Source organism: Crinia signifera, chromosome 9 (assembly GCF_055691185.1).
Source record: "Crinia signifera chromosome 9, ASM5569118v1, whole genome shotgun sequence".
Classification (NCBI taxonomy): Eukaryota; Metazoa; Chordata; class Amphibia; order Anura; family Myobatrachidae; genus Crinia; species Crinia signifera.
Genome location: NC_139225.1, coordinates 109,743,260 through 109,759,942, shown reverse-complemented (window position 1 = coordinate 109,759,942; position 16,683 = coordinate 109,743,260). Strand labels below are relative to the sequence as shown.

Here is a 16,683-nt window from a genome sequence, read left to right as displayed (position 1 = left end):
CGTCCTGTATTTGAAGCGGTCTCACTAGGTCCCACAGAGTTAGATGGCTGATGACAAAGAGTCCTTCTGGCAAGGGTGTAGATAAAAAAGGCAGCTCTCTGGCAGTAAAGAGCACCTTATGCGTTTCTCAAAGGTCCAGGGCATTTCCGACAGGGGGGCACTTGTAAAAGGGGTGGAAGTGTATAAGATTGTACATACATCCGAACATGACCAATTCCAGGAAGGACGAAATGCTCTCTATCTGGACATCCTTCTTAATATATGATTGGCACCAGCAGCCTTTTGCTACTTTTTTACTACTTACACATTAGGAATCAGGAGAGCTAGTTATGTCACGGTGCTCAGACAGTGGGCCCCCTGACATCGGGGGCCCAGGGTACAGTATCCCTTGCGCCTCCCTTAATCTGGCTATGCGTATATCATATATCTTCATACATCAGACATCCCGTGCTGTATTGCCATACTAGTGCATCACTGCTGCTTCCAAGTAAGCAGTTGCTGGGCAAGTTCTGTCCATATCTGAATCAGGTTTACTGAGTGTGATGAAGAAATTAGCCCATAATATACAGTACCTTGCCTTCCCATTTGATGGCAAAAACTTGTGTCATCATTTGAAATTGCATTTAGTTTCACATAAAAGCGCAGCACCATCCCGCATTAGAACTATGTAAATTGAACGGAGACAGTCATCCATGAGTGCGGGGCTGCTAGCCCAAACATCCTTGACTAGTTTCACATATGTTTTTAATCCTGGTCCTGTGTCCAAATCATCTTTATCTAATATCCTTGCTGTTGTAGCTTATTGAAGTCCATTGTTTACTGTAAAAAATGTTATGATATGTAGAAACATTTGCTCTAGGGAATTTTACAAGTAAAGGTGCCCACACACGCACCGATCCCGGCGGTGCGATGCTGTACGATGGGGTGCGCGCTCCCGCGGCACCTCATCGCACAGTACAAAAAGTATGTGCTGCACATACTTTTTGTACTAGCTTTTTCTAGCATAGCATCGCATCGCATGCACATCGTATGCACAAGGCATACGATGCGATGCTATGTGTGCTAGTTAAGCCAACAACGCACGCCGGGATCGGTGCGTGTGTGGGCACCCTTAACAGTTATTATATGACTTGAATAGCGATCATTAAACAATTTGCCGACTGTTAGATGTTAGTTTACTTGATGTCTATTTCATAATGCACAACTAAGCATTTCTCTGCAGAATGAAATGCAGCGCTCATTTCCATACTGAAATATTGCTTGTCATAACAAAACATCCTGTTTTGCAAACAATTGAACCAAACTGCTAGATGGAAAATCTGAAAATATTAAAGAGAAAAAAAAGTGAAATTAGTTCTTATTTCATTAATTCGCATTAGTTGATACACAAATTACGATAAGGGGTGGAACATTGGTAAAGGCATCTGGATGCGGATGTGGATCACTAGAGCATATCAACATTACTTAAACAGGTTATGACTTATGTGGGCCATACATCTATGTCTTCGATTCCCCGTTCTGCCGAGCGGACATTGATGATCAGCAATCGGTAGAAGAATGTAAGAAAAGAAAAAAATGTAATTCCAGTGCTTACTGATCAAAATAATAATTTGGTCACAACTGGCAAATTCCAACTGATTGGATTAGCCCAAATCTTGAACCCATTAATCTGCAAAATGAGTGTGGTTCATGGGGTCAACAGTAATTAGTCAACGGTGTTCCCCAAAATGTTGATATGCACAGGGTTGACCCTGGGAAAGGGTGGATACAAGCAACAGGTCAACCTTAGGTATTTTTTATGTTTATTGATGTCAGTATTGCCCCCTGAGCATGTGGAGGCCCAGTTAGTGTACTGTTTCTCCCCACATGGCTTGCTTCCCTTGCTGTACTTTGGGCAAGTTGCCTCACTGCGCTTGTCACACTACACCGTTCCACTTATTAATATATTATACATAACGCAAAATTTTTAACAACTGAAATGTGCTCAATACTGTACTGTATGTCAAATACTAATGCTCCCAATATTTTATTAATTACAGTTCCTGCAGTTGCTGTACATCTAGTAGGAGACAAACTCCACAGTAACAAAGAAGGTCAGTGAAATATACGGTCTCTTCTCTTTTACATATGGGGGTTAACGTAAATGCACACAAATCAATTCTGATATTCAGATGCGATTGTATATTCATATACATGTGGTTTTCATGCCAATATTTTCCTACTTTTCATTCCTAGCTGAATCACAAATAACTGTGGCTCTCCAGATATCGTAGCGCTATTATTAAACTCCAGCATCTGCTATTTATAAGGCTCAGTTTGTGTTGTTCGATAATAAATGTCCATCATTATATCTTGGTCTGAACTTTCCATATATGCTGCGCCTTTATTTGAAAAGCTGCTACAGTCCACCACTGCCCTGTTGGCCATAAGATTCCCATGGTTTGCTAAACATAAGTTTCCCCATGCACTGCAAGCCTATATAATAGCCAGGGTGGGTGCAAAGGTTTTTCGACACACTAGACAAAACTTCAGCTTACTGCTCCAACCACCAATACTGACTCTCCAAAACCTCAGGTGGTGGTGTGGAGTACATCTTAAGTACAACAAGGATGACTTTCTCAGAGTTACCCTCCTTTCTGTGATAGACTCAGAGATGCCCCCAGGTTATGGAGCCCCTAGGCAGCTGTCTAAATCTTCCCATTTTTAGAGTTGGTCCTGTTAATAGGAAATACAGCATACCCAACATGACCCATTCCAGGAGGGACAAAATGCTCTGTTCCTGGACTTCCTTGCCAGTGGCAGTTGCAGAGCTGGGGTTTCAGCACAGTCCAAAATTCAAATAGGGGAACCAAACTAATTGCCAGTGAGTCCCGACTTGTGGTGGGTTTTGACAGTGGTTGGGGTGTCAGTTGGTGTAGCTGGATGCCGGACGGTGTCCCGACAGTCAAGATCCCGACAGGCATTCAGCCGACGTCGGGATCCCGACTGTCAAAACACTGACAGCTGGGTTCCCGATGGCCGTCAGCTATTTTCCTCGTGGGGGTCCACGACCCCCATAGAGGGAGAATGGAATAGGTCGCTCGCATAGCGAGCCACCGTGCCCGCAAGGGGCTTAGTTGCGCTCGCCATGCTGTCTGGGTCCGGCCAGTCGGGATCCCGACGTCGGGATAATGACGGTCGGGATCCCGACTGTTGGACCCCTATACCACACCCGTGTAGCTCCCCTATTTGAATTTTGAATTGTGCTGTAGCCCCACCTCTGCAACTGCCACTGACAAGGAAGTCTAGGAACACATATATTGCTCACTAAAACAAAGTCACTGTGTTCCACTAACCTATTTTAATTAACCGTCTCATGACAATGGGCCAGATGTACTAAGCTTGAAAAGTGATAAAATAAAGAGTTATAAACCACCAGCCAATCAGCTGGTAAGTGCCATGTCACAGGCTGCGTTTGAAAAATGACAGGTATGAGCTGATTGGTTGGAGGTTTATTACTCTCCATTTCATCACTTTTCAAGGCTTAGTACATCTCATCCATTAAGGTTAGTTCCATAGACAAGGTGATCGGCCCTTTTTGAAGTGCAATTGTTGATAAGAAACAATGCAGGTAGTCATTTTAACAAATCTTCCCACTAATGCACTTGGTAGTCAGTGGCATCACTATAGCAACCGGTTTTGGGATGCCAAACTGATTACCCATGTGTGGCAGGTTCTCGGGAATGCACATAAATATATATTACCTTTACTGAGTAGAAACATGTTCTGACTCCTGGTAGAGGTGGTAACCATAGTAACGTAGACGTAAAAAGGGGAAATCACTGTGATTCCTGCACACATGGCTAGTTCCTCTCATGTGTTATAACGACAGAAAATACAATGGGGTTTATTTACGGATTCCAACCTGATGCTTCTTATTGTGTTTATGAGCGATATTTAAAAGGGCAATGCTTTTACTAGCGAGATAGGGCTAGTAAAAGCATCTCTTAAAAATCAGGCATAAAGACAAGCAGACGTGCCAGGTTTTACAACCAAATAAAACCCAGATTTTATTATTTGTGCCATGAAAAAGAAAAAAAACCCACTTTTTTGTGTGACTTCCTGAAATTCTGTGACCAAATTGAAACGTACATTTTAAAAGGCTGGACTATGTAAATCCGCTGCCTAGCTAGCTGGAATACGTACGCTTACACATGCTCCTGCGCAGAGGAAATAAACCATTCGATGGTTACTCACCATCGGATGAGTTTTCCTCTGTTCGGTATAAAAAGTAAGCCTGGACTTTTCATATGGCCGCTTTCCGCCATATTCGGGGCGGGCGCTGACGCCACGTGACATCATCCACCCATCCCAAGCAGGCTGAGCCACGTCTGCATTTGCTAGGGTTCGCCCAGCGTTTCCATGGGCACATGCGCTGTTTTTGTGTGGGCACGCCCATGAAATGCTGGGAGAACCCCAGCGACACACCCCCTGCCTGTTACTCATTTTTGAAACGCTGCGGCGAGTGAAGAACTTGCCTAAGGCATTTGCACCGGGGGTTTGCACATGCGCATGAGTGACTATGGGCATGTGCACACCCCCACCATCGGAGATGGGGCCATATACTGTACGAAACAGCTGGGAATCGTCCCCTGTATGTGAACATTCACCTACATATGAGCAGGGCCGCCGAGAGGGGGGCGGGGGGAGCGGGTACTAATTACCCGGGTTTGCTGGAGGGGCCTGGCGGGGGCACTGGTCCGACCCCCTTCCCCCTCTGTCCCTCCCGGGCAGCAGCACACATCTCTACAGCATGTGGTGTTCTGACAACAGGCTCAGCATGAGTTCTCACGCTGTCAGTGAGATGCTCATGCTGAGCCTGTTGTCAGAACACCACATGCTGTAGAGATGCGTGCTGCTGCCCGGGAGGGACAGAGGGGGATGTGGCCACGCCACATCCCCTTTTTCAGCCCCTCTAAACATTTTTGGGGAGTGGCCTAATCAAGGGATGTGGTCACGCCTCCCACAATTAGGCCACGCCCCAATATTTTACCGGGGCCTGGCATACCTCTCGGCTGCCCTGCATATGAGGGAAGGTGGAGAGTCTAAAGATTACTACTGACTGCAAACATTGTTCTAAAGTATATAATAGCAATGCTGTTCTACAGTATGTGCTACTGCCTTGAGAAAGTGTGTGCCATACATGCACAATCCCTTATGACCTGGTTTACATGTAACTGTGTGGCCATATTTTCAGTTTTTAAACTGAAACCTGCTATAAATGCACATTTTAAGGGAATAACGTGGAACTTGCTTTCTTATGCTAATCCTCCTTATTACCCTGTTGTTCATTTTTAGTTACCTGACAATCTCACTCGCGTTCACATGAAATAATCATTTATCTGATTTTCACTTATTTTCCAATTGTATTAACTATGTGTAAATTTGATTTGAATGTTTTTATTTTAAACACAAAGATGAAGGGCATTTCTACTTTTGAAAATGTGAGATTTTTGGGGTCAAAGATGGAAAAAAGCAAAAATCACAAATGTAATAGTGTGCCATTTGCTCTAAAAATCACACATTTTGCCATGACTAAAAAAATCGCAAATAAAAAAAATCGCATCCAGAAGGATAGATATCGCACATATTATAGGGTGCGATTATTCAAATCAGCCATAATTAGACCTGGGTCTGGCTAGTGATTTTGATAGAGACATGCACTGTTCAGTGATATCCATGCATGCTACCAGGGCTGTTTCTAGACAATTTGGCTCCCAGTGCGAACAGGAATTGAGCACACTGCAGGTGCACACCCAAAAAAGAGGTGCAGCCTAATTGCAAGGGGTGTGGCCTAGAACAGTAAAAGGCATGTCCATTACGCATTATGCCCAGGCAAGCTATGTCCAGGTAATGCCCATAACTCATTTTGCCACATACCATAATGCCCATTACATCACATTACAAATTATACAACACACCATAATACCCATTACACATTATGCCACACAGTAATGCCCATTACACAGTGTGCCACACACCATAATGCCCATTCCACATTGTGCCACACACAGTAATGCCCATTACACATTATACCACATCATAATGCCCATTATACATTGTGCCACACATCATAATACACATTACACATTATACCATGATGCCCATTACACATATTATGCCCCATAGTAAGGATTCTAATTAGCCACTGCCAGGAATTTCATGGCAAAAGATGCATCTTCTGCTGGTGGCGCCAGTGTTCTCTGCACTTCTGGGTAACGCTATACATGCAGTGGCATAGTTACAAATATTGCACACCCCCATGGCATTGTAGTGCTGCTTCCATGCATAATAGCCCCTGTAGTGCCGCTTACATGCATCATGCCCCCTGCAGTGCTGCTTACACTTATGGGAGGTCATTCTGATTGACTCGGTAAGCTGTAAAGCTTGCAGCTACCCGATTCCCTGTTAAGCCAACCCGCCGAATCGCCATCCCCCTTACCCGCTGCCATTTCCCCTTGCAACCATGCAAGGGGACATGTTACGAAGACACATCTCCTCGCAAGCTGTCGCTGCAGGAGAAATCATTCGATGGTCGAAGGCAGGAGAAATCAATAGATGGTCGTCAATCAATTGATGGTCGTCGATTGCCTTCCCAAATATAAGTCAGTTGAGGCTGACTTACATTTCGGGCACCCGGACAAAGACAAGGCAGGCTGCTGACATCATGCGACGTCATCAGCCCACTCGCATATCCATAGGAACGTCCAGAGTTTTCATGGGGATGCCCATAAAAAGCTTGGCCAGTGGCACCACCACACCTGTCTACCCCTGTCCCTTCATACCCCCTGGGAACTACCCAGAAATCGCAATCAGTTTTTTGGTTCGTCCTAAAGAATCGCATGTGTGATTTTAGGGGGGGAAATTACACATTTTACATGTGCGATTTGTTGTGATTTTTGAGATGACTGAAAAACACACCCTATTACATTTGCTATCTTTTAAAAATAGTCTAGTGTGTGCAATCAAACCATCCCCCACCGGGTTGGCTGAACATGCATGTTGGTTTTAGCTATATATGACCTGTATGTTCAGTGGGTTCCGGTGATGTAATTGAATGATATAGTTTACCAATGTCGTTCAGTGTTTATGCTAAATATCATTAACTATATAGGCTGCGGTGCTTGTCACCTAGAGCAGTGGTTCTCAACCTTGGTCCTCAAGTACCCCCAACAGTGCATATTTTCCAGGTCACCTGACAGGTGCACTCATTAGTCCCTGACACATTTTAAAAGATCCATAGGTGGAGCTAATTATTTCACTTGTGATTCTGGGGGTTATTCTGGTTGATTTGCAATCCATTCGTATGCCGCGGGTAACCTCCCACATCTTTCGATGGTCGCCAACCACCGGAAGTTGTGGAAGGTACACACATATAAAAGTGACTTTCAAGTCACTTCTATATGCGTGCACGCTGGGTTGGATATGGGCGGGCAGCTGACATCCAGTGATGTCAGCTGCCAGCCCCCTGCACACGCGGCATCGGCTCATTAACATGAGAACGCCCAGCGTTCTCATGGGAACACCCATGGAACACTGGGCGTTCCCATATGGTAATGGGGCAGCACGCCCCCCCCCCGCCCTTCTCCTCCGCCCGCATGCTGTCTAGGGTGCGTGCAACCAAAAGTTTGCCATGGGTGCACGCACCCTACGTCTGCACATGCTCAGAATCGTGCATGCAGAATAAGAATAACCGACTCTCTGTGGAGACCTGGAAATGTGCATTGTTGGGGGTACTTGAGGACCGAGGTCTAGTGTGTATGGGGCTTTTTATTCTATATGTTATGGTTAACCTTCTGTAACCTCAGGTAAAACTTGGCTTCTTTTCAAGTAAAAAGTTTTAGCTAAATATACATTTCCCTCCTTTTGACTTACAGCAATACACTGGCAGACTTATCCCACACTTCAGCCAACCCACAAGTGGTGATCAAAAACAGCTTTAGTCAGAGACACATCTGTGGGTGGTCTCATATATACACATATTTCAAAGCATTGACATTGAGGTGTTATTGGTCGTTCTCATAAGTCTTAAAGTAAGAGGATAATAGATGTTTTACAGCCATGCAGCCAACATGTCCGTTGTGCATTCATAAGCAGAGTGTTTCAGAGCTTTCAGTCTGCAGTAATCACTTTACAGCGAGATTAGTCAATATCATTTATCTGATAACCGCATTGTTCAGTGCAACATATCCAGCAGCAACATGTCACAAATCACTCAGTGGGGTGTTCTTTTCCTTCCCCTACTATTCACAAGGCAATAGTACATGCTAGTGCCATTACGTTCTGTAGAACAGGAAGCAGGTCTGATATGTGGTGACTACCTCAGATGTTCCTGTTAGATATGTATATATAGATAGTTATATATACAAAACACCTTGTTCTAGAAGAGATATGCATTGACTTACAGACAATGGAAGGGAGTGTAAAACATTTTATACAATGATTATTATGAGCTTTTACCACTTTCATTAAATGACTACTAATAGACTTTAGAATCTTAAAGCAGCGGTTTTCAACCTTTTCCAACTCGCCGCACACTGACGAGACTGTAATTGCCACGGCATAGCATCAGTTTATTTTTATCTTTGAAATGGGATTTCTAATTCATTGTTCGATCAGTTGTGTTGTTGCATCTCATGAGCTGCACATCAGAAGGAACAATGGGCCTAATTCAGACCGGCTCGCAAGGCTGCATTTATTTGGAGCCTAGCGAGCAGGTTAATAGCGCCCCGCTGCCCCAACGAGCGCCTCCCTGGCTGCCGGACTCCCCTCGCTATGCTGCCAGTGGATGTGTACGCTTACACATCTGCTCGCAAGCACCCGCACAGATGAAGAATCCTTTTCCATTTCCAAGAATCCATTTTTCCTCTGCACACAGCCAAAAAGAAGTCTAGAACTTACTTTTCAGCTGCACCATTTTCTCTGAGCAGGCAGCGCCCAGCGTTTCTGTGGACGTGCCCACCGTTTTTGTGCACATGCCCATGAATTACCGGGAGTCCTCCCCGGAACACCCCCTGCCTGTAGAATAGAACCCACTGTATTTAAACTTACACAGCACAATCCTAAATCTTACTGGGGCCTGCCGTCTGTACAAAGCTCAGGACTTACTCAGCGGCTGCGTTAGAAACAGGTAGATCGGGCGGGGCTGGAGCTGACTTCACATGACTCCTCCTAAAACACCTAGGCACGCCTGTGTTTTCCCTGACCCTCCTAGAAAACAACCTGTTACTACCCCCAAATGCTGGCTTCCTGTCATCAACATGCATACGGCCAGCCATTAAAAAATAAGTAGCAGGATTTTATCGCAGGATGTCCTCATCGACTCTATCGATAATCGCCCAGCCTGTAAATACGCAGCCAAGCAATCAGGTCACAATTAGACCGTAAGACTGATCTAGCAGTATGGTAGTGGTTTCAGTTTGTGAGGGAGTGGTGAGTGAGGGTGCACGCAAGGTGCAGTGAGGGTGGTTGTAGAAAGCAGTGAGTGTGGGTGAGTGTATGGAACAGTCAGGGATGGGCAGCGTAGAGTGTAGTAAGGCAGGGTAAGAGTAGAGAACAGTGAGGGTGGGTTGGGAGCACAGAGAATGGGTGTAGGGAGCAGTGAGTGAGAGTCTGTGTAGGTAATAATAAGTAAGGTTCAGAGAGCAGTGTGTAGAGAGCAGTGAAGAAGGTGTAGGGAGCAGTGAGTAAGGGTCATTGTAGAGAGCAGTTAGGGAGGGTGTCAGTACAAAGCAGTGAGGGTGAGTGTACGAAGCAGTGAGAGTAGATGAAGGTAGCAGTGAGGGACAACCAGTGTAGAGGCGGAGGGGGGGGGGGGGAGGTGGATGTAGTGTGCCCCTGAGTCCAGTCTGTAAGTTAAATATACTAAGACTAGTACTGATGATGCGAGTCCCACAGCTTCTCCGTTGAGCGATTCCCCACACCATACCTCGTTCAATACTGTGGGAGAGATGTCTTGATGTCTCCCCCTACACTGACACGTGTGATGATCTACAAGGCACAGCTCATGCTCCATACATTGATTTGCAATGCTGACAGAATGGAGCCAGAGGCAGCAGTGTCCTCTGTAATAAATGTATGTAGCGGTGTTGGGTCGTTCTACTCTAACAGGGTCTATGCATTGCATAAGTGCTGTGTGCCGAGTACACTCAACACCTTCTTGGTTATGGCCCTGCATGCAATACATAGGTAGTACATAGGTAGTACATGGGTAGTACATAGGTAGTACATAGGCAGTACATCTGGTACATAGGCAATACATAGACTTCACTGTTCATAGGCAGATTAATCTATACGGTGAACTTTTTTGGTGGGGTTGTTCTATGACAACTATTTTCACAGTCCAATAAAAATGTTAAGCATCATAGCACATTATATGGTTCTAAACTGACTCTTTAACAAAGAACACATATAATATACAGGTTATCTGGTGATACTGAGGTCTATTTACTAAGCCTTGGAGAGATATAAAGTGGATGGCGTATCAGCCAATTAGCTGCTAACTGCAATGTTATAGGCCGTGTTTGATAAATGAGAGTGCAGGTTGGTCGGTACTTTATCTTTGTCCAGTTTATCTTTCTCCAGGCTTAGCACATATAACCCACTGTATTTAAACTTACACAGCACAATCCTAAATCTTACTGGGGTCTGCATCTAAACAACTGTCCTACACATACGGAACACATGCAATTTGTATGTGTATAGCAGTACTGTATCAGTATAGAATAAGGTTACCTGGGCATGGTGGACAAGCCTGTAATAATGGGCATCATTATGCTAAGAACCTTTGAAATGCAATACAGCAATGATATGAATAGGTTTAGAATCTATATTTAGTGTGTACCTGCAATCTCCTCCTCCTGCTTGCTGCACCACAAGTCTCAGCAGATAGCACCTCACATGCCTAGGGTGTGCAGTCTAGGGCCCCTCCCCCTATGTACATACAGAACATATGCAATTTGTATATGTATAGCAGTACTGTTACAGATCAGCAGAATAAGGTCCATCTCACATTGAATAAAAAGTGTTTGCCTGAGAACTAAACTTCTATTGTTTTTATAGGCCACTGAATAGGCTTAAAAGCAGAAGTCTGCACATCCAGGATACTGTGTGTTTTCTGATTGAATCACATTGATGTTGCTCTTAAGAGGTTGAGGGGGCATGAATTATTTACCTGGTCCGCTAATGGCAGCACTGATGCCTAATGATTACCTGCGCCAGACAGGCAGCTGGCAATCACAATGTAGTCAAAGACAAATTGTTGTGCTGATTGCCTAGAGCAAAATATCATTTACCTTTCTGCTAATTATAGATGTATGTGCGCGCCACGTTTCAATATGGATGGGCACCAAAGATTTTTTTTTATTATTAACGAAAACTCATCCATCATTCATTAACCTTTTCTTCCTCATTAACCCCTTTTCATCACCACCATCATAATTCTCCATTAACTTCCTTTCATCGCCATTCTCCATAATCTCCTCGTCCTCCTGCAATCAATAAACACTCAGCCTATATCATTATTTCCCCTTTTATTATAATTTATCTCCATTGTCACACTTCAATCATCATTCTTCATTATCTTTCTTGTGTCATGGTCATCATCAGTGTCCATTTCCCTTATAACATCCACTCGTTCCTTCCAGTCATCTAAACCATCACGTTGCTCCACAGAGGAACTGGTCCTACCTCAGTTGCGCTCTGAGAACTTCCATAACATCCCCCACCCGACCCCATCCTCCTTCTGCTGCTGGATCAGAGAGGAGCTGATCAGTTATCCTCTGAGCAGATTAATTTGAGGCTTCAGAATAACGGGCCATGAGAACATCCAGTATCTATTAGATGCCATTTTAATTTGAGGCTCCAAAATAATGGGCCATGGGGTTTTGATTAGACAGCAGTGTCAGCATTTATATCAGGGGACTCATTACAGTACTAGGGAGGATGACAACAGTGGAGGCCTGGTTAATGTCATCCATAAGTAGCCCAGTTTCACAGTGACTTGGAAAGCTGATTGAGTTCCTTATTTTTGGAGGTGTCCAGAGAATCAAACAATTAACCTGTGTTTTTTGTTTTTTTAACCTGCTGGAAACCAAGTAGTTGGGGCACCCATATAAAAAATTGGGGCACCAAAATGAAAACAACTTGTACACAGACTTACGTTCTGGGGTAGATGTACTGGGCCTTGGAGAGTGAATAACTGAAGAGCGATAAAGCCCCAACCAATCTGCTCCTAACTACCATTATTCAAATACTGGGGCAGATGTATTAAGCCTTAGTAAGAAATAAAGTGGAGGGTGATAAAGAGAGATAAAGAACCAGCCAATCAGCTCCTATTACATGGCAGTCAGGAGCTGTTTGGCTGATACTTTGGGACAGATGTATCAAGCTTCAAAAAGTGATAAAATGGAGAGTGATATACAACCAGCCAACCAGCTCCCAACTGTCATATCACAGGCTGGGTTTGAAAAATGACAGGTAGGAACTGATTGGCTGGTTGTTTATCAATCTTCAATGTATCAGTTTTTGAAGCTTGATACATCTGGGCCTATATCTCTCTCTCTCTCTAATGGGGCCTACACACATACACACTATATATATATATATATATATATATATATATATATATATATATATATATATAGAACTGCATGGAACATGTTTATTACATTTTAAGTGTTCTGCATTAAAAATTGTATTTATAGTTATTAGTACATATTGTGTATTCATTTTTCATTTTTGTTTTAGGTAATGACGTTTAGTGATAACACTGCATTTTGTCTTTACAGGTCTTCACTGGCAGCAAAAAGGCTATTTATCCATGCTAAATCACATCTCTTATATAAATGGCAAGCTACGAGTGGATACACCTGGGGTTTACTATGTGTACTCACAAGTGGGGTTATGTGTAAACTCCACACAGTTTCAGAATGCTCCGTTCGTCCAGTACATTTATTTGAGAAGACAACATGAAAGGGACAGGCTTTTACTGAAAGGAGCAAACTCCTATATTTCACAGAGCGCAAATTGTGCATTGCACTCGGCGCAACTAGGAGCTGCATTTACACTCAAGAAAGATGATCTTATATTTGTCAGTGTGACAGATCCATCCTGCGTCAGTTACAGTCCGGAATTTACCTACTTCGGTATGTTCAAGCTCGGAGACTCTTCTTAATCTGTACATGACATGATAATATATTGCATTTATTAATCTAGCAGAACATCAGTCTGGTGCCTCCACGGTTTATTCCTAGAGATAAGCAAATCTTCAATGGTTGGTTAGCCGGATATTTCACAATTTTGGACCAATAGCTCTGTTTTTTGTAAACCCATTCACTAATCATATTACTGGATGAAACAAAAAAGTAAACGTAAAACACATTTAGAAAAGATGTAAACAGGTGTAAATAGTCATCTTTTTACTTAAAATTGTCTTGATTGCTATGACTTATAGATGTTTTCTCCACAAGTATTATGCCATCATGAAAAAGCCAAACCTGGAAGTTTATAGTTACCTGGTTAAGAGTGATAAATTACCTAGAGCCATATTATAAGTATATGTGAGCTTCTTCTGATAACATTGATGTTGTTATTGCTGTACGACTCTGATTAGCTAAAGAGATTTACTCAGAGAAAAATGTATATAATAGGCACTCACATCCCATTGAATCTCAGCTACTGCATACCCTCCACATCTCTCAGATGAAAACCGGTACAGAAAAGTTCTATGGGGAAAGTGGCGATGCCTTGCAGCACATACTTGCCTACACTCCCGGGAATGGCTGGGAGGCTCCCAAAATTTGGGTCCGCCTCCCATTCCCCCGGAAAGGTTGGCAAGTGACCCGCATTTTCCCAGGACCCCTGGACCTCCCACTCACTAACCCGCATTGCCCTGCGTTCATGGCAGTTTGGGGAGGGGGCGGGACTATAATAATGCGATTTGTATAATTTTGCATAATTTTAGCCTCACCATTGAGCCGCAAATCACAGCATTTGGCTGCTGTGGGGGCAGGTCTTAATGACATCATCATCCGCTCCGCCCCCGGACTGCAGCTCAGTGTCGAGATTACTACAAATGGTTACTTTAAAAATGTGTGCAAGAGTTTTTTCCAAAGTAAAACTGCAGGTCTCTTTTCTGTTAAAAGCAACACTAGTCAAACTGAAATTTTATTCAAGAATTGCTTTTTAAAATGACATTGCACTTCACATACATTAATTAGCTACACAGTCATAATCAGGGCTTTACCCCTTCAGGTTTTTCTTGCCAGTCACACCTCTCAAGTTGGTTTTTAAAAGAGGTGGTGGCCGACCAAGGTGTGCATCCTGGCATCTTGTGCATCTCCCCCTCCAGCACGGAGCCTGCCTCCCTGGCGGCCTGGGGTCATCTGTCTCCCCAGCAGCATGGGGTCCTCCACCAATGGCTCCTGTTGCTTGGTGCATGGCAGGTGCAGAAGGAGATGGTATCTGTTGGAAGGGGAGGGGCCACCTGTCTTAGTTGCCCTGGGCACCCCGGCTGGATCGATCCCCCGAGGATCGGATTGCATTTGGAGACTTGTTTCGCCCGGGAATCACCATAATCCATTACACGGTTAAGCCCACCCCCAGGCCAATAAGAGTACGGGGGTCAAGGGCCATCTTATCGCATGGTCTTACTAGGCAGCTGCCCTAGGGCCCCTCAATTCTAGGGGCTTTTGAGCAGGGGTTTGATGGTACCTGCAGAGTTTCTTGTTAGGCTAGTAGAGATTGCTCCCCTGCTGCTTTGATTGTGAATTACACAAAATGAGAGCTGCCGGGAAATATTTTCTGCCGGTCTACAGCCAATATGGAGGAGAGACTGTGGGAAGATATGATTTTTGTTTAACTTAAGTAGGGGCCCCAGTGCATTGCTTTGCCTTGGGCCCACAATGCTGTTAAGATGGCCCTACAGGGGGCGGGCTTAACACTGTAATGGTTCATGCTGATTCCCGGGCACCATGAGGTGAGCACAGACATTGCCCGGTTCCGGGTTGGTCAGTGCCGACAGTACAGCTGGCCACCGAAGAATTCTGGGTATAGCAATGAAGTGGTTAAAGTGGTCCTGGAGTGGTGCTGGAACTAATTTCCCCTGGGTAAGGAACTGTGTTGACATTGACACCAAAAACATGAAAACCCCATGTCGACCAATAGTGGATGACCTTTTGACTGTCGACCTAATGAACCACACCCCACTTACACATACCATAAATTCTCTCAACATGCAAATTACTCCTTTGATCATCGTCCAAATGGATTATTGTATACAAGACTCCCGAACTATTTGCCCCTCACTTGTGCTATTTGTTATCTCTAATCATCCCATTGCCCTTGCTACATTCTCATGTCAATCTTCTCACACAGTCATTCGATTGTTCTGCAACGCTGCACTACATGAACATGTTATCCCACAGGGAGGCAATATGCTATTGGGCCCCAGTACTTCAGTTACCTGCACCGCCCCATAATACTGAATCTGCAAACCTATCATGTTGTGTGTCCTAGTCAATAGCTAAGCCTAAAATCTGTCATATGAAAACTCTATGAGATTGGACAATGTATTTATCCTGGGATAAAGCAAAATTCTGAGATAGCAGTTATAGATTATGTGGTAACAGTATAGAATGAGAATTATCTGTACTTTGTAATCTATAAATATTTATATCTACAGTTTCTTTTGTAATAGTTGTTTAAACTGAAAAAATAAAGCTGTACAGTTTTAAGTTATTACTGTTAATGTACTATATGTATGTATGTATCTATAAATAAATGTGTCATTGTAACAACTCTGTGTTTTGTTACTCATTTGGGTACTTGTTTCCTAGCACGGCACCCACGATTTTCAGTCGTATGTCATATGCAATTTAAGCACCCTATACGATTTTTAATTGCATAAGCACCCTAATGGGTGCTTACAATGTTAAATGCAACCCCACGCCACCACCACTATCAACGCCAACCCGAAGCGTGGCGAGCACAGTGAGCCCGCAAGGGGCGGCGGTACGCATCCTCTGACCTTTTCATACCCCCACTATCCACGTCGGCGTGGAGTTGATTTTATATAGTGTGGCGATCGTAGCGAGCCACCGAGGCCGAAGCGTGGTGAGCACCGTCAGCCCCGCGAGGGGACACATATTACTTTACATGTATTCCGCGTCTACGCGCGGGGCTCGCCACACTATCTAAAATCAACTCCATGCCGACGGGGATAGTGGGGGTATGAAAAGGTCGGAGGACGCGTACCGATGCACTCGCCACGCTTTGGGTTGGCATTGATAGGGGGGGTGGCGTGGGGGTGCTTTTAACATTGTAAGCACCCCTTACGGTGCTTATACAATTAATAATCTTATAGGGGGCCCATTTAACATTGAAAACACCCATTAGGGTGCTTATACAATTTTAAATCGTATACCATTGTATATGGCATACAATGCGATGGTATACGATTTAATGTACAACTTGTCAATCAATGAACACTGGCAGCTACTTCAACCACCCACATAGTGGGTGGAAAACTAACATCAAATTTAGATTGACATGTACATCCGATCGTGGGATTTATATGTTGAAGTCAGCCTACACTGGCAAAATGATCTGCTCTTTCAAGGAGCGCATGGCGAACCACAGAACAAG

At 44.1% G+C, this 16,683-nt stretch overlaps 1 protein-coding gene across 1 annotated transcript in view; it reads left to right on the top strand.

Moving 5' to 3' along the window:
• The window catches only part of CD40LG (CD40 ligand), a 41,666-nt gene extending 28,231 nt beyond the window's left edge, over positions 1 to 13,435 (top strand). The window contains exons 5-6 of the mRNA XM_083160590.1: positions 2,040 to 2,093; positions 12,828 to 13,435. Of these exons, the coding sequence (XP_083016716.1) occupies positions 2,040 to 2,093; positions 12,828 to 13,213 (440 nt within the window). The 3' untranslated portion in view covers positions 13,214 to 13,435. The remainder of the gene's footprint in view (positions 1 to 2,039; positions 2,094 to 12,827) is intronic.
• Positions 13,436 to 16,683: the final 3,248 nt, after the last annotated feature.